Genomic DNA, 25,357 nt, shown 5'->3' with positions numbered 1-25,357 from the left:
AGTCTTATTTCAAGTTCTGCTAACTTAAGTCTAGAAGTGCAGTATGATTAAATATGCAACACAGACAGCTAATTGAGTAATCAGTGGAAGGTCATATCATTCTGTGACATCGCTCACCCAAACCTGGAAACTACTTTTTATCAAATATGTTCTTGAAATCCCACCGAATCTATTCTGATACCAGTGAGTGCTCGCCTTTTACCACACGACACACTCACAGTTTCTGTTCAGCTTGAAGTGGTTGTCTGAAAAGGGGGCACAAACAATTCTGAAGGACAGCACATGAAGAAAGAGAAGCTAACAGCCTGTGAACCAAACACAGTGGAAATTCACCAGGCAGGCCTCTTAGAGAGGGGTTTATTTTAGCACGACTGTATGAAGAGTGGCCTTCCGTCTTCAACTGAGGGTCTTCGCTATGCAACACAAAACAATCTGAAGACGAGGTGCAGTTTTCATAAGAGGCAGACAATTTTCTCGCATTGTTGTAGCAGACAATTTTTCTTGTATTGCTATAGGACAAGCATCATAGGTCAGGACTAGCCTTGGATTATTTCCGGCAGTTGTGTATCACTGACAAAACAGTGGCCTCATGTCCAACTGCATCAGTAGAAATAATGACGCCTATTCAATCTAGTTGCAATAGCTTGGAAATCTGAAGCCACAAATAGCTTCAGAAATGATCATTTTCATACAAGTATTGTGCTGCGCACATCCTGGGGCTTCATGAATTTGATACAGCATTATGACCATTTGATTCTTCTTTGGAAAACTGAATGCTCTGAATCAAGTGATAAGTCTGTTGACGCCATCCTTTTCAGTACCCATTCAACGATTGAGAGATCGTCCAAACCTTTTGACGCTTATCACTGTAAGAGCAGAGTTTAGGGAGTCACCACATATATGTGCTCTGGATTGACTGGCCGATGGAAGGGGCAAAAACATGTACTGTACAGCGTGAGTTCACTCAAACAGCAGAAAGATGCAAAGCTGTACCTCATACTCGTACTCTTCAGTCCTCTCCACCTCTGCTGGGGTATTGGACAGGTACTCTGGACATTCATAAAACTCATGTTCCATGGTGTGGATGGAATGACAACTAAGGAGGAAAAAGAAAAAGAGACAGTCGCGTTGGAGATCATTCATGTATGTTCCCATATGCCTGCATCTTCATGTTTGTTGTCCCTAGTTTGAAATAAGCCAATCATGTATTAAACGGCTTTGGCAAGTAAAGTATGACATCAGTTAAATGAGGTCTAATAATAAGGGAAGCGGTCTGCGTCACGTTAAATGGCTTCGTTGGGAAAATAAGGCCAAAAAAGTAAAATACACTAGTATTTATCATGCAACATAGCAGACCTTTTATTTCAAAGTTATGTTATTCTTTGTGTGTCTCGTTTTGCAACGAAGTGCTGAACAAGCAATGTAGACATCAACCATTTGCCCCATAAAAGCCATGACCTCAGTAAATTGTCACCATGATAACTGCCTCTCCACAATCACTGACCAAGACTGGCAGATTTGTAACTTCATGGTACAAATTGATTTCATCTGGTGCCCAGCACGGCCCTATAAATAGCCACAGAATGGACATAGCGCCAGAATGCCTGCTATATCAGCCCATTGGCTTTTAATCGCCACGCAAAAGCTCCCATTAAAGAAAATGGATGTAGCACACAGAAGCAATTATTGCACGCAGGTTTGGCTCTGCATAATGATATCACAGGGACGAAGTACTTAGCTGTGCTGGGGGTTTCCACACTGTGATACAACTGCTTAATAACTACCATGAAGTCAAAGAGAACAACAGAGAAGCCTCGAGGAAGCTTCATGTTAATTTAGGATGGAAAAAATGGAAAATCATTTTGTAAAAAACCCATTAATGTTCTGCCACCTTTCAGTAGATGGAAGGCTAAAATGTATTTTATCTAAGTATTCGCCCTCACCTGTCAGACAAAAGGAAGGGACAGATGTCCGGGACGGGTGGAGTAGCAGGCCGAAGCTTCGCCAGCGCCATGATGTGCTCGAAGGTGATGTCCGTTTGTGTGCAAACGTCCACTACGCACACGTCCTGCGGCGTGCCGCTGTGATTATGTGCAACAGCAGCCGTGGATCTGGTGGGGGTTCGCCGGAGAACCTGGACGACGATGGGGTCTCGTCTGATGGCCTCCACCACTGCTTCCTCATGGTCGACCTTGGAGAAGTCGCGCGCATTCACCTGGAGGAAGAGGAGATGTTGCATGTTGTGGTGAAAGGATGAAAACCATATATATATATATATATATATATATATATATATATATATATATATATATATATATATATATATATATATATATATACTGTCTCTGAAAAGAGGAGAGGAGTCAGTAGAAAATGAGGAGACCTTGAACGCTTATTAAAGACCACAGTGCTTCTTTTTAACCCTCATTTACCCAAGGACGATCTGGCAGACATGCATGCACTTTTCAGCAACAAGCTGTTTCACATTCACACCTGGGAGCCTCACAGTACCTTTACACATCTCCACAGTTCGGCGCCGAATAGCTTCCAGTAAAGCAACTACAAGTTAAGTGCTTTTCTAAAGGGCACTTTGGCTGTAATTCTTGATGGAGGGAGCACATTACATATTCTCCCTCTTTTTTTATACCTACGCAGTATGCTTTCCCAGCAGGTTCAGACATTTTAACTGCTGACCAGCTATTCACAGATGCGCTTCTCTAACCTTTAGGCTACTGCCAAATTTACCGAGACTGTATAATGTACTAGATTGCAGCATCTGCCGAAAGAGAAAATCTCTTTAATGAGCTCATTTAATTTCTTTCTGTTTTGCACCAATATGCTTCTTCAAATCAATCAAACTCAAATGCATTATTTACATTGCACTCCTACCATTAAGCCAATTAGATGTATACTACTACTACTACTCCTACTATTATGACAATAATAATGATGATGATTTTAGCAGATGAGCAGCAAAGCGGGGAAGAGCAGTGCGGGTATACCTGGGTCCATTGGGAGTATCAGTTTTAGAGGGCAGCACCTACTTAATTTGCGAGATCAGAAAAGGTTGTGCCACATGGGAATCAGTGGAGAAGAGACGTCAGACTGACAGCTGCAAGAATACACACACCTACAGCATGCATTTACTTTAGCTTTAGCCCAATTAGATTAACTGCAGTGTTTCAAGTTCATTTTCAGCCTGTCACCTCTTGATATTGATTGCTTGCATTGATTTCGGATGTCTGAGGGTGTTGGATTGGCTTAAAACACGATATCAGCATCATTATTGCGATATTCTGAAATATCTCTCCTACGTGTTAGCCTGTTGGAGGGGCTTCGTAGCAGCAAATTGGACATCATGTTGATGCCAGTGTTTTTTTGTGACGCAAATATACCATTATGTTGGACTCACACATGACAGATTTCTTGACATTTTTATGGGTGCAATGAGTTAGACAGTGTTGCAGCTTTAGGTACCCATCACTCTCCTTTCTACTGCCATCTGCAGCTATGATGCCAGTTAGCTTATGACAGAATCAAACCTGTGACCTTTTAATGTGTTTGCGACATAAAAGTTCTCCTCCAAACACATTATCTTCATTTTATCGTCCTGTTTGGACCTATGTGCATCTCAGCAAAGTATGGAGAAAGTTCCTGCAACATTTTAAAGTTGTAATGAGGTCCAGATGGACACATTAATCTCCAGTCAAAGGGAATGCTCTGGAAGGCAGGAAGCGATTGTACGGGTACACCTGCCAGTGTGTTTACCTGCTGTTGTTCCCCTATTCAATCTGCCTGTTGATGAGCTAACTGGGGGCTGATTAATAGCCAGCAGATGTGACAAAGACCGGGGATAATGGCTCAGAACGTGCAGGTTTTATGTCTGTGTACGTCTTTTTTGCATATACACTGAATTTACAGAGCATTCGGATAATTAGACTACAAATGAGGAGATAAAGAGGAGCAGACAAGTAAGATATGACTTTTAGAGCACTGTGACAATTGAGATGTGAAAATATCCTCATTTTCTGCTCAGTGTATAATTGTTTGGTTTTTTTTTGTAGTTTCCCATTGTTGTTATATTATTGTTTACGCAAAGACTCTCAATCTCAATCTCCCCATAGGGATTGTGGTTTAATTTAGTCATAGCATGGGATCATCATTTCTGTCTGTATGTGTGTGTGAGTGGACAAACATGGCAACGTATACATGTGGGTGTGTTATCTGTACTGAGACGTGTAGGTGTGCGGATCCCATCAATATCAAACGGTAATTCCATTTTGATTACAGGTTGCCTTTCTCATTACTCCACTGCGCTCCTGTGACCAAGCTGACGGAGAGACAATATCAACTCATGACATCATCTGACATTACCCATGAACGCACCACGAGAACTCTAAGAATAGTCTGAGTTCACAGCAGTCCATAGGGACGGCTGTAATGAACCAACAATCTAGCGCAGCCTTCATATACCTCTCAAGCTAAAGGTTACCGTTGCCAATAAAAAATGGTTCCCAGTAGTCCTAAACCAAAGCTTCTCATCTGTCCAACCACTCTTCCTAAAGGTCAAGGTTCAAAGTGGTGTGTTACAGTTTGGGAGGACAGAATAAACTGTACCATGTGTGTTTCTGCTGTGTGTTCAGTGAGCACAGCATGCCGTCATCGATCCAGCTTTTACTGAAAATGTCATTTGCTTGTTATCAGGCTATTTTGTATGCTTGCTATTACTCTTTGAGATACCTGTATGTTTTTATCTCTTATCCTATCTACTAACCTTGTTTGACTGAGAGCAGTGACTACAGAAACAGTGAAGCTAAGAGCCTGGCTAGTTAGCTAAATACCTTAAATTTATGACTATGAAAGAAATATTTTAGATTGAAAAAAGTCACAGATCTTAATACTTGATAAGTGGACATTAATTAGGGTGTAGGCCAACAAAGAAATGCTGGATTAATGTAGCTTAACAATTCCTCTAGACTTCGTTACCGCTAATATTTGGCTTCGGATAAGCGGAAGATAATGGATGGATGGATGGATAATATTTGGCTAACGTAAAGTAGCTTGTTACCTTTCAACAGGACTAGTTAGCTGGTGGTGGATTCAGCTAATTTATGTGACATAACAAACAGTTCTCACATGGTGGGTCATCATAAATAACGTAAAAGAAACTGACAGAAGGAAGGTGGTGAATTAGTCTCTAGCTAACTAGCAAGCTAGCAATAACTTCATATAGCTTTCTTGCTAATTTGGTTTTTCAGCTAGGTTAGGTTTAGCTTTGTTTTGTAGTTGTGGCTAATTTTTTACTACATGCTAGTGTCTCAATTGTTAGCATAATTGAGTGTCTGGAGAGCAGAACAATGGTTGACAGCCTCAATTTACAGCATTGCCTCTCTCCTCTTGTGCTGTGAAGTGGATTGTTGAAATACGCTTTGATATTTCATTTCCTAACATAACTCTGTGCAGACTTTTAAGGTCATGCAGACAGAACATGGCGAGTCTCAGCTACCAGCTATTAATGCAACATTTTGCTGCCTGCATGTGATGCACCAATTACACACATCATTGACTGTGAGGGGGCTACTGGCGAAGCATGGTGTAGAAATGGCTATTACATGTGTTGAGACAGGGTTGAAAGTACCACAGTGAAAGCCAATCAGTGCCAGGCCTGAGGGCCCCGTGTCAACCTTTAAATGTGTCACCGGGTGTAATCAGTTGGCCACCAAGATGGCTAAATGTTGTTTCCACTTTTGAATACAAACAGGAGCGATCAGGGAAGCCAAGAGATAAGAGTTTGTTTGTGTGTGTGTGTGTGTGTTTCTATACATGTGAATGGGTGTGTTTGCTGTGCAGAGATAAGCGCGTGATGGAAACCACTCAACCTCACAGCTAAATCTGACAGATACGGTGTCAATGTGAGCCGCCTGCACACACAGTTTAAACATTACATCAGCTCCCAGCAGACTTAGAACAGCTCCACAATGCCGTTGTTTGCATTAGCCACGTTTGACTGAATAATGCCAGTATCTCAGACTGAATGGGCTGACAATGGGCCGCGAAGACAATGCGCCGCTGAGGAGAGGCCTCCCCTGCCTATTCAACACCGACCTCATCTGCCCCTGAGGAGACGCAGCGCTCAACACCACCAGAGAGCTTTCATCCATAAATCCCCAAGATCATGATTTTAGTGAACTTGAGCTCAATACAAGTAAGATTGTTTTCACATTCATGGAAATTGGCGTATTGTGATGAGTGACGAAGCGCAGGTGGCACGCTCCAATAATCTGCCATATCTCATTTCTCTTCCTCCTTTAGCTGCGTCGCGATGATTCAGGAGGCCTCTCTCATGTGGCGAGGGCTCACTGTCGTAAATGTCTCATTTTAATAATAAAAGTCTCTGACATGCAATATCACCGCGCGGAGGAGGCGAAGAAGATGATGGTTTCATAAATTTGAGTGGCAGGCGGAGCAACTGGTGGGCCATACTCGGTCAACTGAATCACATTGACCCTTGCCTTGTGCGGGATGAGAATACCATCATGCTATTTGATGCATGTGTGACACGCAGCCAGGGCGAGCTTGCGAAAGAGAGTGAAGGAGGTTGACATAAATCTTTTTTTCTTCAATCTGCGCCTTTCCAAACATTCTACCATACCGTCAGCTGACATTCAAAAGTATATAATAACTCTAAACTACTTGCAAATGATCATTTAAGGATTTAGAGACAAATTATAGCAGCTAGTTTTGTTAGCAAGTTTTAAATGATTCATCTAAAATTAAAGTGTGTTTGGAAAGCTTTAGGAGGCTTGCACTGCTTTCCATTGTGCATTGTTCTGCTGGAGTTTGCATTACCCTGACTCCCCTTAACAAAGGTGGCAAGTGCAACGTTAGCATCACCAAGGCTGAAAAATTCCTGAATTTCTCTTTAAGTTACAGAACTTCTGCCCGTCAAGGTCTTGTAAGGTTACAAGCTACTTTTGTAAGTGGTAGACATCAGGGGAAGTTCAGCTTCTCTAAATTCTAAGTGCTCTGAAGTCTAAAAAATGAAAAAAAAATAAGATACTACCTCTCACTGACTGCACAATTACAACACCTGCCATTTCAAAGGCGACAGAGAATCCCATTTGTGTGAGATGTGGCTGAGAGAGGAAAATATATAATTCACTCCAATTATAGTCAATTTCAAGCGGAGTATGGCGACTCCCCGCAGTAAATGACTGCTCTTTTTCTGTGATCTGATTCATTTTAATCTATATTTAGCCAGGGAAGATTTGTGAGCATGTGAGTCTTAGCAGCCCTGGTCTAGTTGACCAGAGCAACCAAAGTCTACTTATAGTCTTCCTTCAAAGCTGAATCTCTGTCTAGTTCGTGGCAGCCAAGAGCATTTATCTTCCCCCTGCAACTGGAAATGTTGTAGAGGGAAGATAAATTGTGATGTGCAAGGAGAGTTCATCAGTACCTCATTGCATAGAATCTGAGTAAAAGTACAAAATCTGACCGAAGGTAATTCTGCTAAGTGTGCCATTTTCTTCAGATAAAAAATTTAAATGGTTCACTTCTGGAATGGAAACACCCTGACTCAACTTTAAAAAGTGCACAAGGAGATGGTGAGATTTCACCTCCGCTTTGCATTTTCAGCCGGGCTTGTTCGTCTCTCCCATCAGCGACTGTTCGTTATGCATTGTAATGCTCTGCTGTTTTACATTTCTGTATCGCACCAATTAATCAAAGTGACAAGGTATTTAATGAGAGGCAATTAGAGTGTTAACCAAAATGCAAATCAGATTGAGAGCGAGAGTGTGGGAGGGGGTGCGAGAGATGTGCGTTTGTGTTGGTGGTGGTGTTGGTGGCGGCAGCTTGGGGTGTGTGCGTGTGATAAGCTATGGCAGCAGGTTCAAGGAGACTTTGCTCAGTAGCCCACATATTAGCACCCTTATTCACGGAATAGTTCGGCTCTTCCTGCCTGTGTTTATGTGCTCGTCTGCACCCGTAATTGCATCTATGTCCACACCTGCGATTGTGTGTACAAGTTGTAATGAGTGTCCTTCACAGTTTTTCACAGACATGGGCTCCTGCACAACAGGCAAAAACAACCAATTAGTTCTGCATGGAGGAGGACTGCATGACAACATGAAACGTGGATTAAGTAGCTGCTGTCGGGACGGATGTTAAGTAGCCCGCTCAGGTCAATCCTTTCCACATCGCATAGTATCTGCGTGCAGTAGATTAGACTGTGTCTTCTCCAGGAAAAGCTCTTCACAGTGCTGGCTTGTTTTAGCTTTTAGATGTTAGCTTCAGAGGGAGCGTCAAAAGTTAAAAATGTATGAACTTTTAGCAACAGAGTGGCGTGATTCAAATGGTTCTGAAGCAGCAGCAGCAGCAGCAGCAGGGACAAGTGCCTCCCGCATGTCCCTGTTCAATAATGTCTGCAAAAAGTAACAGGCGGGTGTACTGTCCTTCAACTGGCTATGCCGCATGCAAGCACCTCACCATGAAGCATCTGCACGGCTCAAGTGTCCTTCAACAAGATCGACTTTGCTGCTGCGCCACTGATCATGCGCTGTTGCCTCTCTATGGAGGCATAAAACAACAGATTATTTCATATATGTCCCAGAATCACTTAAGGCACGCCTTCGTGAAAGTATATCGTTGGCTAACGTTAGCAGCTAAAGTGGAGCCGCAGAGCTGTCAGTAGCATCAATTTTAAAGCCACTGGATATCTTCAGCTTTGATTCAGTCGGATTAATTATCAGCAGTTTGTCATTACCATGAGTAGAAAATTGCATATCCATCACTGAATATAATTATTTGGAAGTAATGATTAGAATAATGAAAAGCTAATTTTAGGCATCAAAGTAATGTAGTCATTATCACTGCACGTGAATTACAGTAAATTATCGAGTGTCAGTGTCATAGTGACGCTGCTATTGCTGGACAAAGTTCCTCATTTCTGTTTTCTCCTTTTTACGTATTCAGCGTCGGCACAACAAGGTGAGTTAAGGTGGACGCCACTGCCTCAACAAACATGTATGTTTACTGTCGGTCTTTTATGGCAGCACATTGATCTAATCTTATTAGTATTTCTCTCATTCTCCTTTATGTGGGGTGTTTTTCCTTTGCCTTGCCGTCAGGGTGTTTCTTTCCCTTTTTGTCTGTCATTGTCGCTGTAAGTCAGCCCATTTCATTTAGATTCAGCGGGCAAAATGCTGTATTTTTTTGCCAAAGCACTCTAAAAGCAGGCAGCACATCACTTTCTGTCTCTGCCCATGTGTTTTTTATGCGTGTCTCGAGGGTTTTCTCCTCTTTCGCTCCTCACATGTCTATCTCCCTCCACCCGGCGTAACAACACCAGCGGTAGAAACAGGCACACAGACATCAGAGACTGTTGACTTGTGACTGTCATTCCAAGCAGCCATTTCTGATGTAAGTGGGGGGAAATCAAAGGTTATCATCTGTCAGTGAACACATTAAGAACCATCTCATTTCCTGCTCTTTGTATCACTTTCACATTCAAGGCGGGCTTCCTTTCAATTAGGCTTCATGAATACAGCTACTTCCCGCTGGTAAAACCTTGGCTTGAAACATGATTTGTCTTGTATTCTGCTTTTTGGAATTACAGTACGAGTATTTTATTCATAACACAGCTTGTGTGCTCGAGATACTTCTACTACAAGCAAAAAACAACCTTTTCCTGCATCATCACCGGTGTTATTTAACATTACTTTTAAAAGTAACCTTTCACATGAAAAGATCAAACATCATAACACCATATTTAATTGAAAATTGCACAAAGGCAACACATCAAACACCGAAACTGAGACATTTTATTGTTTTTGAAAGTTATGTCCTCATTCAGAAAAGTTGGGACAGGGTCGCCATGTTTACCACTCTGTTGCATCACCTCCTCCATCACTGAGGAGACAGATTGCTGTCATTTTGAAAGTGAAATGTTTTCCCATTCTCACTTGATGTACAATTTCAGCTGCTCGATGGTTCGGGTCTCCTTTGGTGCATTATGAAACATAAAATACAATGCAGTGCCGTCTGAGAGCGTGAAGATCACGGCCAGCAAACATTGTTTTTTACCAAGATTTCTTTAGATTCTCTGAATCTTTTAATGACATTATGTGCTGTAGACAATGAAATCTATTTGCACTATTTGCCAGCGCAGTCTGTCACAGAGTGGTAAACCCCTCCCCATCTTTTCTTCAGAAACACTCAGCCTCTCTGGGATCACAATCACAATCATGTTACTCACCTGTTGCCAGTTAAACTAATTAACTGTGAGATCTTCCACCAGCTGTTTTCTTTTGTGTTGCTGGCATCAAATTCTAAATGAGGATATAATTTTCAAAAAGCAATGAAATTTCTCAGTTTCAACATTTGATATGTCGTCTTTGTGCCGTTTTCAATTAGATATGGGGTTTCACTGTTTTACAAATCATCTCATTCTGTTTCTATTTAAATTTTATTTAGCGTCCCAACTTTTTTGGAAACAGGGTTGTAACTCATCATGTTACAAACTCAGAAAAGTAACTCGTTAAAGCACTTTTGCATTACCAGAAATGAAAGCCTTTGTGATTCCTTGGTTATATTGTCCAGAGGACATAGAGCCTACTGTAAGTCTACCTCTGAATATAACAATGACAGGATGACAGTAAATGGAAACTGAGGGTACCTGAGTGTGCTTAGCTCGCAGGTGCTTCTTCATATTTTGAAGAAGAGCTCTTTGCAGCTGACAGACACATTTCACCCAGGCACAGTTTGCATTTCACTGATGTTCTTGTCCCTTTCACCCACAAATTCAAAATAATGCAAATACTTCCAAGACGTAAAGGCTGTCCTCTCTGCCATCTCGCCAACTGCGCTACACACGCACAAAGACACAACTGTAGGATTACTTTCCACTAGCATAAAGCTGTGCAAAGAACTATGAAAGAAACAGGGATTTTCTTTTTGTTTATTTATAGCAACAAAGGGAACATGGAGATAAAATTTTCAGCAGGAACAGGTTTCTTATTTGAAAATGTAACTAAATAACTGATTTCTGATTACACTACTCATTACCAGTCCTGTAACATGTTACTTTATCCCCAACATTGATCGTCACTAATAATCGAAAGCATATGAACTCCAATTAAAACATTCTTTCCTCTAATGTTACCTCAGTATGCCATTAAATAAAATGACTAAATCCCCAATGGCAGAAGTCAAGATGTTTCCTTCGCACTGTCTAGTTTAATCCACAATATTATTTAACTTCTACTGTTGCCTGGCACTTTTCTTCATTTTGTCTCATAAAATGACTAATGCCTTCTGTCTGGTGGGCTCATACATCACGGCAGGGCCAGTGTGCCTGTGTTTAACTAATAGGCTCTGTGTCCTCAAGCAGCCACGGATGGCACGGGTTATGACAAACTGCATCAACAAGACATTCATTACCCTCAACATCCTAGCAACCAAATCACAATTACCGCGATCCACGAGTGAACATCCAGCCCCGCTGCCACACTCTTATTCCTCGCGCACCATGTCGCCAATGCATAAATTAGCCTTCTTTTGTCACATTGGGGGGCTGGCGGGTTGAGAATTAGCTCGGTTTGTTTTGTTCGTGATGAGACGGGGTGCACTGATGGCAGATGACTGCAAAACTTCTTTACTGACAAATCAATAGAAGCCACTTTCATTTTCTGCATGCATCTGTACATATGAATGCTTCATCCCCAGACACGCAAACACAAATGTGTTTGCATGTACGCTTGTATATGTGTGCGTGTATGTGCACCCATGCAGATAGTTGTCTTGACTGACTAATGTACTTGGCCTGCGCTGTACCAGGACTCTATTGTTGCACTGTGTCCTCCCCACAGTCATTAGATCCCCATTAATCTCACATCTGCCATTAAAACAACAGCCAGTGAGCTAGGCTGAACAATACAGTAGCCCTTCCTCCAGCCCCTTGACACATACTAGCAATGAGTTTGAATTAGGCTCTCGGGGGTCACCGATTAGACCCTCATAATTCATCCAGACGGGTGAGTTCACAACGAGGTTATGTGCTACTCCTCTAGATGGGAAAACCGAACAACACATCCTCCGGCATGTCTTGTGCTGCACGTAGGTCAAAGAACAAGACTCGTGATACTTAATATTTCTCCTATTGTGAACAAATCCAATTAAAAGACAAACACACACAATGAATTGATCCTACTAATAAAGAGGGATGTTAATGATTAATCATTACTGCTGTTAAGATATTAACCAATTAAAAATGTATTAACCGACAACGTATGTTTTGCCCACCCTAGAGATCGCACACTGTGCCTTAACTTCTATACCACAAGAAGGAGTACTTCATCTTTCCAGTTCAGAAAAACGACTGGCGCAACAATGGAAGAAGTGGCCAGTAGGAAATTGTGAGGTAAGACAAAGAGGGCAAAAGTAGTCCAGCTTGGGAGCATTGCACTGGAAAAGAAGATTATGCTCAACATAAATATTGCAAGACCGTTCTGAAATACAGCTCCAATACAACGTCAGTGTAGGATGAGTTTTCAGGTGGTACAGCACACCAACATCAACATATGAAAGTTTGTTAGATATAGCTTAGACGAGGCTGTAGTGATGTGTGTGCAGAGGCAATAACTCTTTATGATGGTGAAGGACATGATGCCTATAAACATGGTGGACAGTCAGGGATTTTGTGACCCACTGAACTTCACTGAACCAGTCTTTTGCATCTCCTAAAGAGGTGCAATTATCAGCTGCATTGAGCAGCGGTACAACGAAAAGAGAGTCAAGCTCAAGGCGTAGTTACTTTCAGCAAGGTGTGTATACCTCAGACTGTTGGACTGCATAAACTGCAGAAAGTTAGTGTTACATGCCACCACACCAACAAAGACTGTCAATTGAAATCAATCATACCAGTCAGACACACAGCAGATGTGCGTTTTGTATCTTATTAATTGTTTTATGATTAATCGATTAATTATAATTTGTTCAACTGTTGGTTTAGACCTACTAGTGTAGTAGGCCTGATACAGCTTATACCTCTGTGACTTCCAAAAGAAGTGTTAAAACACGTCACTGAGACACTGTTTCATTACCAACAACCTGGCCACTGTGCTTCATTTTGAGTCAACAGCACAAACGGCGTTCTGCTACCATAAACCTGCCAGCGCAGCAAATCTGTGTTAGTCCACTGCTGAAAATAGTCCCTGAACAAATCTGCTACTTACTCCTGTTTCAGTGACATTTGCTAAAAACTGCAGTGCCCAGCTGTGTTTGGAAATAACTAGACCTTCTCCAGAAATGAAACTTTGTATTTGTGACACATTTTTAAATATACTTCAGTGGGAAACAATGTTGACACAACATGTAAACAGCTGTGAAGAGGCAGGCAGTGATGGCAAGTTGACTAAGGCTGTTGGAAATTAGCATGTTTTATTGCTTGAAACATTTTGGCTCCTCATAACTATATGTAGAAGAAGTTCCTAGACTTTTTTTATAATCTTGAAATTAAGACAGAACCACTGAGGAAAAATATTGGACCCTCAATCCTTTAGCAGTCAGTTAATCTACAGTAGTTTCACCCTAAATCAGTGGGATAATGATCATATTAAATTTTCAACTAATAAATTCAGTATGCATCCTTATTTAATGCATTGAATCTTTGTTATTCACATGAGCAGTGATTTGGTTGAAGGCAAAAAGAGCCAGGATCCAGATGCAGGGGCATAATTAGCAAAACATGCTAAGACTTGGAAAGTGAAAACATTTTACTGTGGAGCAGGAAAATAAAACATTTATGTGCTGCTTTTTGCATAAAATTAAGTTGTTTTTTTTTTTTTTTAAAGAAGCCTAGAGTGTGAACTTCCCATCTTTTCCCTCCTCCCACCAAACCTTTGCCTTTTTCATTTTAAAGTGATGCATGTTTATGCTCACTGGAAGCACCTAACCCATTAGCATTATTCATAACACGACGCTTCCTCAGTCTGCCCTTTGGTGGAGAAGAAAAACGACTTCACACTCCGGTAGCTGTGAGCGGGCGAGAAGAGCTCTTCCTCGGATGAAAAATACCTTCATCCAAAAACGGGGCTGGTTAGTTAAGTGAGAGGCACGCGGTGGTGCAATTTACCCCTCATTCAACCCGCCTCAATCAAGACCTCGACTGTAAGTCTAAATATGACTGAGTGAATGGATAATCACATCCGCCACTAACGTACGATCAGTCGGATGATAATTAGTGACTGTGTTTGGGTAATTTTCAGACTGTATCACAGATTGACTCTTTAAATCAAACCATTGTTTCTCAAAATAGGTCACAGGCCTAATTTGTGTGAGTCTCTGTGCGACAAGGCCATGAAGCATGGTATAATTATGATGACTGATGAAGAATGTGTGCATTCAGGAAGATAGGACGGATGTTTTATCTTCTTGTGGCTCACATGTGATCTTTTTGGAGGGAAATATTCAACCCTATAGCCAGACAGACAATAACATTGATATTGGACAGTTGTGGAGGATGCAGTCACCATCATGTCACCCACTGGTTTGTGGATTGTTGTTTTGAAGCCGCGAGTTTGGCTTGAGCCCTGATTGGATCTGACTGAGGACTCGTTGTGGTATTGAATTGTCAATCACAAGGTAGCCTGGCCCTACAGTATGCCCTGTTTATCATGTATTTTATTCTAAATGGGACCATAACTTATGAAATGAGAATCATGCAGTATTGAAGAAGTCTTGAAACTAGCGACTAAGACCATAAATCATACCATCATGGATACTAGCTTTTTAACTAGGTAGCAGCAACGCTGGATCTGGTTTATATACGGTTTCCTCTTTGCTTGGTAGAGCTTCAACTTGCATTTGTGGATGCAGCAACGAACTGGTTTTTGGAAGTGTTCCTGAGCCCATGCAGTGATGCATGAAAGAATCCTGTCTGCTATCAATGCAGTGCCATCTGAGGGCCTGAAAATCAAGGCCATCAAATACTGGTTTTCAGCCTTGTTCTTGCGTACAGACATTTCTTCAGAATCTCTGAATCTTTCTGTCATTATGTACTGTAGACAGCACAGTCTGTCACAGAGTGGTGAACCCCTCCCCATCTTTACTTCAAAAAGACTCAGCCTCTAAGGCAGGCTCTTTTTATACCCAATCATGTTACTAACCTCACCTGTTGCCAGTTAACCTGGCTAATTAACTGTTTTGTTGCCACCCTGCCAACTTTCTTGAAGTGTGTTGCTGGCACCAAATTCTAAATGAGGATGTTCTATTTCTATTTAGACAACCACAAGATAGAAAGATGTCATCATGAGAAAAAAAAAACAGCTGTGGTTGTGTTAAAAAGCCTGAAAAGAGCTATGATTACTGACGTTAAGTCAAGCATAACCTCTTAGGGGAGAAATCAGGGTGGATGGTTGGTTCAGTAATGTGTGTGACTTTGACACAAAAGACTAGCGTTTGGATCCAACTTCCTACCTACAGTCAATGATGGTTCCTTCTAACAAGATCACAATCCTTCTCTAACCATAGCCGAGTACGGCAGCTGTTGACAAAATTCAAGGTCCTTTTACTCACTTGTCACAGAACAAGGTCAAAACTGAAACTGTCGAGCTAAGCCGACATGGACGAGAAGTTGTAAAAGTGCTTAGATCAGGAAACGCACATATGGGTCATTTTGGAAGGCAGTGACAAATAACATCAAGGTGTTTTTGCAGAAAGACGTGGTTTTATGTTCCTTTTCAAATGTATTTCTCATTTCTCAGACACAGTGCTGGCTTGCTCTTTCAGGGGTTTTCTGGAGGATTATCTCTGGAGGATTTCTGCTTGAACAATTCTGGACATAAAGCGATGTTTTTCAGACATGTCGCTTTGCACTTTAAGGGAAAACACCCCGCCCACCCCTAAGACTGGTGTTAGAATACAAGAGGGTGAGCAGAAGACACCCCTTGACCATGTTTTCAACCAGCAGAGAAGCATGTGATGCTATAATTGATTTCACAGGCTTCTCGGTTGTCAAAACTCAAGCTAATTGGCTTCTAATTTGCAGTTTTGCTCTTTGGTCGGAGCAAGACTGTGTTGTGTTTGTGCTGCCTGCACCTGCTGTGATCTCTGCATTTACAGTGATAATTTAAGCATTTCCCAAACCCAGGGACACTGAACACAACTGCACCACGGATAACACAGTTTCCTCAAATTAACAACAAGAACAAAGAGCCATCCACAGCGCTTTGGCCACTCTCCACCCTGAGGGCATTTCCCATATCAACACAAGGCTTATGGTTACACCCCGCTCTATATGTAATCACCCCCCCTCCCCACACCCCTGTACTGTGCAGATGGTTTAGTGTTATTCTATCTGTAACTGGACTCGATGCCAGGCTCTGAGTGGGCCTAATGACTCCTGAACCCAAGTTGGTTAAGTGGGAATCCAACACCAGCGCACTGCTGTAACCCAATCCCCCTTTAGACCACCTGGACCCAGGATCCACCCTGTGGGTTCAAAACGTACTTGGCAGTGGCATCAAAACATTGCATTTTTAAACATTCAGAGAACGGCCTTGTCAAGAGACATAGCGTATGCAGAATTATTTCGCTTGAACAATGTTGTAGAGCAGATGTCACGGAAAACATTGTCACTGACATAACAAGCACCCAGCTGTAAATGTTCAAGACGCAGAGCCAGTGTTCAGACACCCCCTTCTCCCCCCAAATAATTATGCGTGATGGAGAAATTCTTGGCAAAGAGAAAAAAGAGCAGGGAAGCAGGAGGTTTTCTTTTTATAGTATAACTGACATTGGGTCTCAGATGAGAATTGCACCTTCGCTGCCAAAGAACTCATCCAAAGATCTGACTGAGAGAAATTATATGCTAATATGAAAGACGTTAGGGGTTTTTATGTCTCAGAACTTGTGCTATTAGCATTTTCCCCCCTGCAACGGCTAAATATCCAGGGGACATTTTTTTGGCATATTTTCTGTGCATGTGTGCATTTTTGCAGCAGCAAAAGGCTTGCAACATATCCATAACGGCTCCAGATGGTTCGCCCTAACATCTGTCTAACCTGACAAAACATAGCCTGCAGCATGCAGCCATAAGGTGTATTATTGGGTTATTCCGGCGCAAGGTTGGCTTCAAACCCTATAACAGTCACTGGGCGACAGCATGCACACTGAGACAGGACAAAATTAGTGTCTCTCTCCAGCAGATGAATGAGAGAAAGACGGTTGCTGTGTCCTCCATCACTATATTTTTCTTTGCAGGGTTTTTGCAACATGCAGAGAAAATCCATGGCACCTCAGAGGGCGGGTCACGCCAAAGTGTATTAATGAGTCGGATAGACAGACAGTGACAAACAGGCAGAAAGACAGACAGGGGCAGTGGAATGGAACGGACTTGAAACAGTGTCTGGCGACTGATAAGTGATGGCAGCAGGAGGAGGAGGAGGTGGAGGAGGTGGGAGAGAGTTTCTGTTTTGGAAAGGGCGAGGTTAAGAAGGGGGGGGCGGAAATCAGAAGAATGGGGGGATTTAAAGGACTTATTGATGGAACACGTCTCGTCTTGACTCGCTCTGGTTCCCTCCCCTCACGCTTTAATACCTTTATTTCCTTTCTTCCTCACACCTTCTTTTTTCCTCCCCTACCTTTCCATCTTCCCCTCTACCCCCCCCCATCACCCTCTTCTCACCTCCTATCATGTTGGCCAGGCCACTCGGCCAATTGGTGAGTATGGTAATCAGCTAGAGGCTGATAACAACTGATAAGTCCTCTTGTCGGCTGCTAAGAGCTTGAATGACATTTTTACACAGTCGTAAAAAGGAAAACAAATCGTAAAGCTGATGAATGGATGGACCCTGTGTAGCCCTGTGTAGCACACAGATTTTTTCTTCTGTGTGCGACATGAAGGCACACAGTATGTGCAAATAGGCATATCTACCTCTTAACGTTGCCGTGTGGTTGTTCGTGCATGCATCATGCGGCAACCTTTGCCTTGTCTGAAGGGGAGACAGGAGGTGGGGTGAGGAGTGACACTCTGCCCACAGAAAGGGCTTTCATCCTGGGCTTATCAGAGCCAACGCAGGGGGGGAGATCATTGGCTGCTGGAGCGAAATGGCGACTGTTGCTGTTCCCCCTTCACGTCAGACCAGTCTTCCTCTGTCTGTGCGAACCCCCAACCCCTCACACACACACAAGCACAAACACTCAGCGAGAAAGTGCAATGTGTGTGTGTGCACGTGCATATGATTGCACACAGCCACATACACAAAGAAAGACACATTTAGGCATGGACATCAATGCTTTCTGTCACTCTGTTCCTGAAGTGCACACAGCAAAGAAACACACACATACACACAAATTCATTTACAGTGGAATCGAAAATACCTAATCAATCAATTCCACTTATTTCGATATTTCCAATGGCGATACGCATATACAACAACACCAGGGTGCTGTTTCCCGTATTAACCTGGCATTAACCTGATGCTGAATAATCACCCATTTCCTTTTTCCACTTTTGGCCGGCGACCAGAAGACGTGCTACCCACGGTGCCGGTGACGAGGCCATATGCACCCCTAAATCATGTGGTGTTATCGCCATGCTGTGCTCCAACGAGCAACTGTAACCATGATGGAAGACACCAGATGATCTGTGTTCAGCAGCCGAGTTCATTTCCATAACGCCGGATTAACATTTTTTAGGGGCGAAAAAGCATGACCAAGTTTATCAGCCTCAAAACTGCGATTGTTACTTTTCATTTGCAGTTATTTTCTTATTTCGGAATAAAAGTACAAATCACCGGAATTTTTAAATGCAGATTCAAAAGTGAAAATTTTGAGGATTTAGATCGTGAGTGATGCACTGCTGGGACAGAAGTCTGTTTACAAAAGAGACAATTCTGTTTTCCGACATGCAACTGCCAAGTGTGCGTGTTTGTGTGTGTATGGGCGAGGCTTGTCAAGTGGAATTACGCTCACAGGTGAAAAGGTCAAGCTCACTGACCTGGACAGACAGGAAGACAACTTGTTTGGCTGAAAAATGCATGAAAAAAAAGGAAAGGTCACTTCATTCAATACTTTCTGAAAAAGCTCAAAATCCCATCAGAGAGACAGACAGGGAGAAAGGAAAGCAGCGAGTTCAGGGCCAGTGCTGTGCCTCTCTGATAAGTGGACAGCTGATGAATCAGGTGATACCTCCCTTCATCCCCTGTTGGTCATCTGTAGCACATTTTATGACCCAAACACATCATTCTGAGGTGAGATCTGGGAGCAGAAGATTGTTTTAATCACCGAATCCCCGAATCCCACACTTCTCCGTCATGCATGCTCACTCGTGGATCACAGGAATGTTTAACTGAAGTTGCACGATGACTGCAGTCAGGTGATTTTTCCATTTCCACTTCATTTTCTGCTTTGCACATCTCTCCACCGGTTTAGGAAACCTCCCCAGCCTCTCTGTTTGGTGTAACCGATAGCGGCGACATACTTCACATCCCTATCTAGATGAAGTCATGGTCCACGTCTGAGGTGGCCATATGGAGGTGACGGCTGTGTGGGTCTGACCACAGCTTCCCCTGCTCTGTGTGGCACTCTCTGGACACCATAGGTGGTGGCGGGATGAGGGGGTGTCTGTCTCGCCCCCTCCATGCTGTCTAACAGGCTGGACATGTGGCACAGCATCTGTCTCCCGAGGACAGACCCACACCAAAGATCGGCCTGGGTCAAATAAATGCGTATCTATATACTCTGAAAGTAACATTCAAAATCTAACTTAATACACTTGCCACTGGTACCAAAAAACAGCCTCTCTGACAGTGTATTTATGTTTAAAGGTAAAAATCCAGAAAAGATTTAGAGTAAACGCTGGAAGCGGTGTATCCCATGTCCCAGTCACTTGACTTTTGTCCAGGGGACTGGAGTTTGCACTCCGTTACATTACCTTATTGCAATTCATGTTTGCCTTGGTATTAAGCATGATCTCTCCCTGACAAAGCATTGACCACTTGGGACAGGAAACGCGTCTTGAGAGGTCACAAATGCAGCAGAAGAAGAGCAACTTTGGCTGCGATTGTTACTGAAGACTGAAGAAATGAACCAGATCTGACTATGCACTCGCTCCTGAAGACTCACACTATTGTTTTAAATTTCAATTAACCCACAGAAAACAAACGCTGCTCTCTTAGCAGGAATGATTACACACAGGGGCTGTTGTACACTGTATATAGGCTTTATAGTACTGTTGTGTGATACAATAATGCTATATATGGTACAACTAAAAGAACATATGTCCTATGAGGCCCTGGAGGCCAGAGGCTGAGGGACAATTTAACACAGCCACAAGCAAAATACATGGAATGGCAATTGCCACAGCCGGAATAGAGCCCCGCGGTGTGAGCGCGCCGAGGTGCATTCACACAAAATCACAAATGAAACGTTGAATGTAAATGGTCTGACGAGAGTCGTAAATCTCTCAGTGGCCGCCGGGCAGCTGGGATCGGGCAGCCAGCAGTCCTGTCAGAATAGTGCACCTGTGTGAACAGAGATAGCCACTGTGGCGGAGGAGACACCGAGGCAGGCCTGCAGGCAGAGGACTGGGACTGGCCTGTGAGATGTTAGTTTTCATAATGAAAGGTGCTAAACAGGTCTGTTCCGAACACTATATATCCATTTTGACGGGAGAATCATTCCGATACAGCTTCTCCAAAATAGGTGCAATATTTTGTAGAAGTTTTTTTAATCCATTAAAGACATTTAACATCTTTGACAGGACCAGTGTGTTGGGTTTAGCAGCATCTAGCAGTGAGGTTGCAATGAGCAACCAACTGAATATCCCCTCGCCTCAGCCCTCCTGTTGGAAGTATTTAGGAGAACCTACAGTGGCCACAAAACCCGCAAAAAATGCGAAAGGCGCTCTCGAGTGTTTAGTTTGTCCGTTCTGGCCTACTGTAGAAACAAGGCGGTGCAACATGGTGGACTCCTAAGATCTCCTGGATCTCTCAAAGATCAAATTCAAAAACACGATTCAACAAAAGATATTTCTACCACTCCTGTCTCCTGCCGACAGAGGAGGTGAGAAAGCGGGATGGTCCAACACAGCTAATAAGCTACGGGTTTGAGAGCATTGGTCAGGACTCAGGACTCAGAGTCTTTAGGGACAGCTGAGAGAGTTACCGAAGCTGCAGTCCAGGGCCATTGTGCTCATGTTTTATCCCTACTTTGGCTTTAGTACAGTATCAGCATCCTTTGCTTCTCGACTTTTATAATGAGCAGGTGGTGTCCTATTGTGTAGCACTGTTGGAAGCCAGCAGAACAAAAACACTTGAAGAATCTGTAGTTGTGTGCGTGCCAAAGTAAAATGAGAGGGGGAGAAACAGATTGGTGAGCGGGAGCGAGACAGAGGGGAGGAGAGACTAATGAAGGTTATAGAGAAGGAGAATATAGGAAAGAGGAAAGAGAAGAAATGAGTCTGGGATGATAAAAGGGAAAAGAGACAGAAGGATTGTTGAGGAGTCTCCCTGGATTTGCAGAATCCCCTCAGCCTCAAGTTTTGGGACAAAGTCACACTGACACACTTACTGCCTGGTGAGCTCTCTTTCTTTCTCTCTCTCGCTGTCTTTCGAACTGGTAATGAGAGCTGTAGGTGTTCGCCGACTGTCACATACACACCACAGAGCGTTTAACTGTACGCGGGTGTGCTCGCTCACTCACACACACACACACACACACACATGCACAATATTCTTGGATGTCTGCCACAGTGCCAGGACACCTACAGTGTGATGTGGAAATAAGAAGAAGCCATAAGGGTCATTTTTATGTTACTTCCAGCCAATCTCTTTATGATACAATCACACATCTGCTGTTTTGTTATGAAAATGGAAACCGCCTGAGCTGCAGCTATTCTGCAGCCTCGGATCTTTTTAGCTGTCACATGTGAGTGTTTATTGTAAGATAAACTGGTAAATTCATCCAGCATGTGCAATCTACATGTAATTCTAGCTTACAAACTTCAGGAAATAGTTAGCAATAAAGAGAGTTAGCATGTTGCCTAAAATGTGTGAGAGTTAGATGGAAAAAAGCTATCACCAGTAGCCAGTTAACTATGTTAGCATAAAAGTCTGGAAATGAGAGGCAAAGCTAAACAGCACTTTTTTTTTAATGGATTTAACAAACATAGCAAGCTTTAGAGGTGCTGGTATAATAGATTTTAATATGTTTGGACACAGCCAGGCTAGCTGTTTCCCCTTGTTTCCAGTCTTTAGGCTATGCTAAGCTAACCAGCCACTGGCTCTCGCCGCAATTTTACTGTACAGACATGACAGTGGTGTCGATTTTCTTCTCCAACTTTTGGCAAGAAACTGCCTCGATTCAGTCAGCTGCATTCTTTTTATATGTCTTTAAATAGGTAAATAATTGCTCAGCAGGTAGCATACCTGTCCCTTTGTTCTAGTCACTTCATTCAGTTCACCTCAGCAGTGCGAAAGGAGCCATGACCTTCTAGGGTTTCCTGTAACTGACATGGCTAATTTCTCCATCCAGGCAGAAAACACAGACATCCACTGTCTCATTAAAGCACAGGGGCATTTAGCCAGAGAGCGTAATGAGCTTCAGGATGCAGCGGTGTGAATCGCGTTCACGAAAGCGCCGTCAAGCAGCGACGGCAGGTTAGGTGGGGATAATGTATTTGCAGTTTCCAGAACCCACAACAAGAAAACAGGCACCTTCGACATAAAAATAACCGACAACACCCTGACTGTCTTTATTGCTGGAGCGGCGTGAGCGGACTCACTTCTGACATGACTGCACACGTTGGATGGTAGCACACGATGACAGTAGACAAAACTTCAACAGGCTCATTATGCGTTAGGTGTCCAGTTTCCCTGCCGTCTGTAACCGTGGAAGATACTAAATGATGAATGGGTCCTCGCCGCTGCTGGCCTCGTATTCGCCCGTGCTCGACTCAACAACAGAGAAAACCCAGCGCACGTGTTTCCCCACAATCAGCTCCAGCTCGCATATAACCATATCTGCTTTAAGAGCCGTGTACCCACACCTCACGTTTACCTTCCCCTGTGCTTGAATTAAGATGACACTCACACGAACAGAGGAAACCTTTTAAAATGTAAATGACTGTTCTCAAAAGGCAAAACACATCATTTTCTTCTACTTCTCAAAGATTTGCATTTTGGAGGTGTTTTTCAGTCGATTCACACATGCCGACACTTCCTATCTAATCAACACATTCAAGGCCAAGCCCAGTGCAAGATGACCAGTTGTACATTCACAGTGTTTTACTGCTCATAATGACAATATGATTGTATGGGTTTTGTCAGTCAAAAAAGGTATGTAAAATTACTTAAATAGTTATGTTTCATTTCTGCCCATATATTGTGAAAATTCTCTGCACAAAAGGGTCAAAGGTCAGTGAACTCATTCAACACATAACGTAGATATACTTTGAATTCAAATAGCATCAAAATCCTAGAAGTTTTGTGGGGTTTTAACAATGATGGCAGCACTGTGAAAACCATCCTATCAGGTCAGAAGAATGAAAAAGAAGAAAAAAAAAAGAAAATCCAAGTCCGGTTCTGCCAAACAACAGAGGAGAAAACAGCAGAAGACATTTGCTGGTTGTTCTTTGAACTGTGCTGCTTGTAGACAGTCGCAGGCAGAGGAGATGTGATGAATTCCCCCGGAGCCAGCGCGGGAAAAAGAGCCGAACTTGTCCTCACATCTCCTGCTGCTGAGGAGAAATAACTAGCTGCACTCACTTTGATGGAGAGAGGAATACACACACACACACACACACACACACACACACACACACACACTGGCTCTCTGCCTGGCTGCTTGGAAGTAACTCATTTTTTCAATGTTTCTCTCATGTCCCTTTCCCATTTTTCTCCTCCTTTTGCCACACTCAATCATCTTTCTCAAAAATGACTCCGACTTTCAGCTCCCTCTTGTCCCTCTGTCTCACTTTTTCCTTTCTTGCACATTGCTCCTTTTTCCTCCGCCAATTAATTCCTGCCCTCATTATCCTCCCTGCCTCCGCCGTCATTAAGTTTATCACGCTGATGACCCCCCCCCCCATCGACCCTCATCCCCCCTCCTTTAAATCTCACTTACCTGTGCAATCTCATACAGCAGTTTGTAGTGTTCCTCCCGTTTCTGCAAGGTGCACAAATTGCAGCCCATTCTAGTTGTCAGGGAAACAGTGCCGAGTGCCCGCCGGAGTGTGTGTGCTGTCTGCGGTGTGTGTGAGCTCCCCCCGGGGCGAAACACACTCGGGCTCCTCTTCCTTGACTCCCCCGCACCTCCTTCTCATCCGTGTATCCTCAGAGATCCTCTCTATTCGCTCCGAGCGTAAAACACACACACACACACGTGTATCAGCTCAGTGCTGTAGCAGAGGTCGTGGATGTAGTTTCCTCAGTGTGTGTGTGTTTGTGAGGAGTGTGTCAGTGGTAGGATGAGTAAAAGCACCTTGCTTCTCTTTCCCTGCTGCCTGTCACTCCTTCCCCTGGTTCTCACTTGCATGCCTACATACACCCTCTCCACCACCTCCTCTTCTCAGTGTGAGCGCACACTCGTACGCACGCACACTTCTGGCTCGCGGAGACACACCTCCTCCCGTGGCAGGCTGCCTGCTCCTACTCCGGCTCATGAATAGACGGCGTCCTCATTGGCTGTTTCAGGAAAAGGGGGCCGGGAGAAGAGGGAGGGGACTGGTCTTATCTTGGGCAGATTCACAATCTGATCATCAGTGTTGCTGCTCGCAGGCGGAGGGAAGGACACGCTGCATGTGTGTGTCCGTGATGGTGCTAGCGGCTGCATCTGCCGTGTGCTCAGGAGTGCATCTGTTTGCTGTCTGTGTGTGCACATTCCAACATCATGCAAAATCCCACAATTCATTGCAAGAAAACTCCAACAGGAGTTTCTCTGTCACTCCCACATTTAATCAAGTTAGTGAGAGGGCTATTTGTCTGTGCACGCATTTGACAACTGGATTTGGCATAGAAATCAATCTCATTCGGATTCAATCAGATAGCCTTTTGCACTCACTGGAGGAGTGGTGTTCAGAGGCTGCCATAGATTTACAGTCAGAGCGCGATAGTCACCAAACAGATGCTCCCTCTCTCTCTGCCGGCAGTTAGACAAGGGCACCAGGCTGGGCTGACACACAGGAAGAAACACAGACTGGTATTGATTGGCTTCAAATTAGCTTCCAGCCCAACTGGCCTCTCTCCACGGCCACGGGGGTGAGGGGACAGAGGGGGAGTGACGAGAGGAGAGGTTGATGGAGAGAGGAGAGGAGAGGACGGGAGGGATGCTGTAAGGATCAATTGAAAGAGTAGTGATG

The 25,357-nt window shown here is 43.5% G+C and overlaps 1 protein-coding gene across 1 annotated transcript in view; it reads right to left on the bottom strand.

Annotated features, from left to right (window-relative positions):
• The window catches only part of pdzrn4 (PDZ domain containing ring finger 4), a 35,242-nt gene extending 11,018 nt beyond the window's left edge, over nt 1-24,224 (bottom strand). The window contains exons 1-3 of the mRNA XM_041964118.1: nt 24,124-24,224; nt 1,944-2,215; nt 994-1,096 (exon numbers count right to left, since the gene is read on the bottom strand). Coding sequence (XP_041820052.1) covers nt 994-1,096; nt 1,944-2,215; nt 24,124-24,192 — 444 coding nt within the window. The 5' untranslated portion in view covers nt 24,193-24,224. The remainder of the gene's footprint in view (nt 1-993; nt 1,097-1,943; nt 2,216-24,123) is intronic.
• Between the last annotated feature and the right edge of the window lie 1,133 nt (nt 24,225-25,357).

This window comes from Chelmon rostratus, chromosome 22 (genome assembly GCF_017976325.1).
Source record: "Chelmon rostratus isolate fCheRos1 chromosome 22, fCheRos1.pri, whole genome shotgun sequence".
In the NCBI taxonomy this organism is placed as follows: domain Eukaryota; kingdom Metazoa; phylum Chordata; class Actinopteri; order Chaetodontiformes; family Chaetodontidae; genus Chelmon; species Chelmon rostratus.
The sequence above is the reverse complement of the archived record's forward strand: the minus strand, read 5'-3'. Positions and strand labels throughout refer to the sequence as shown.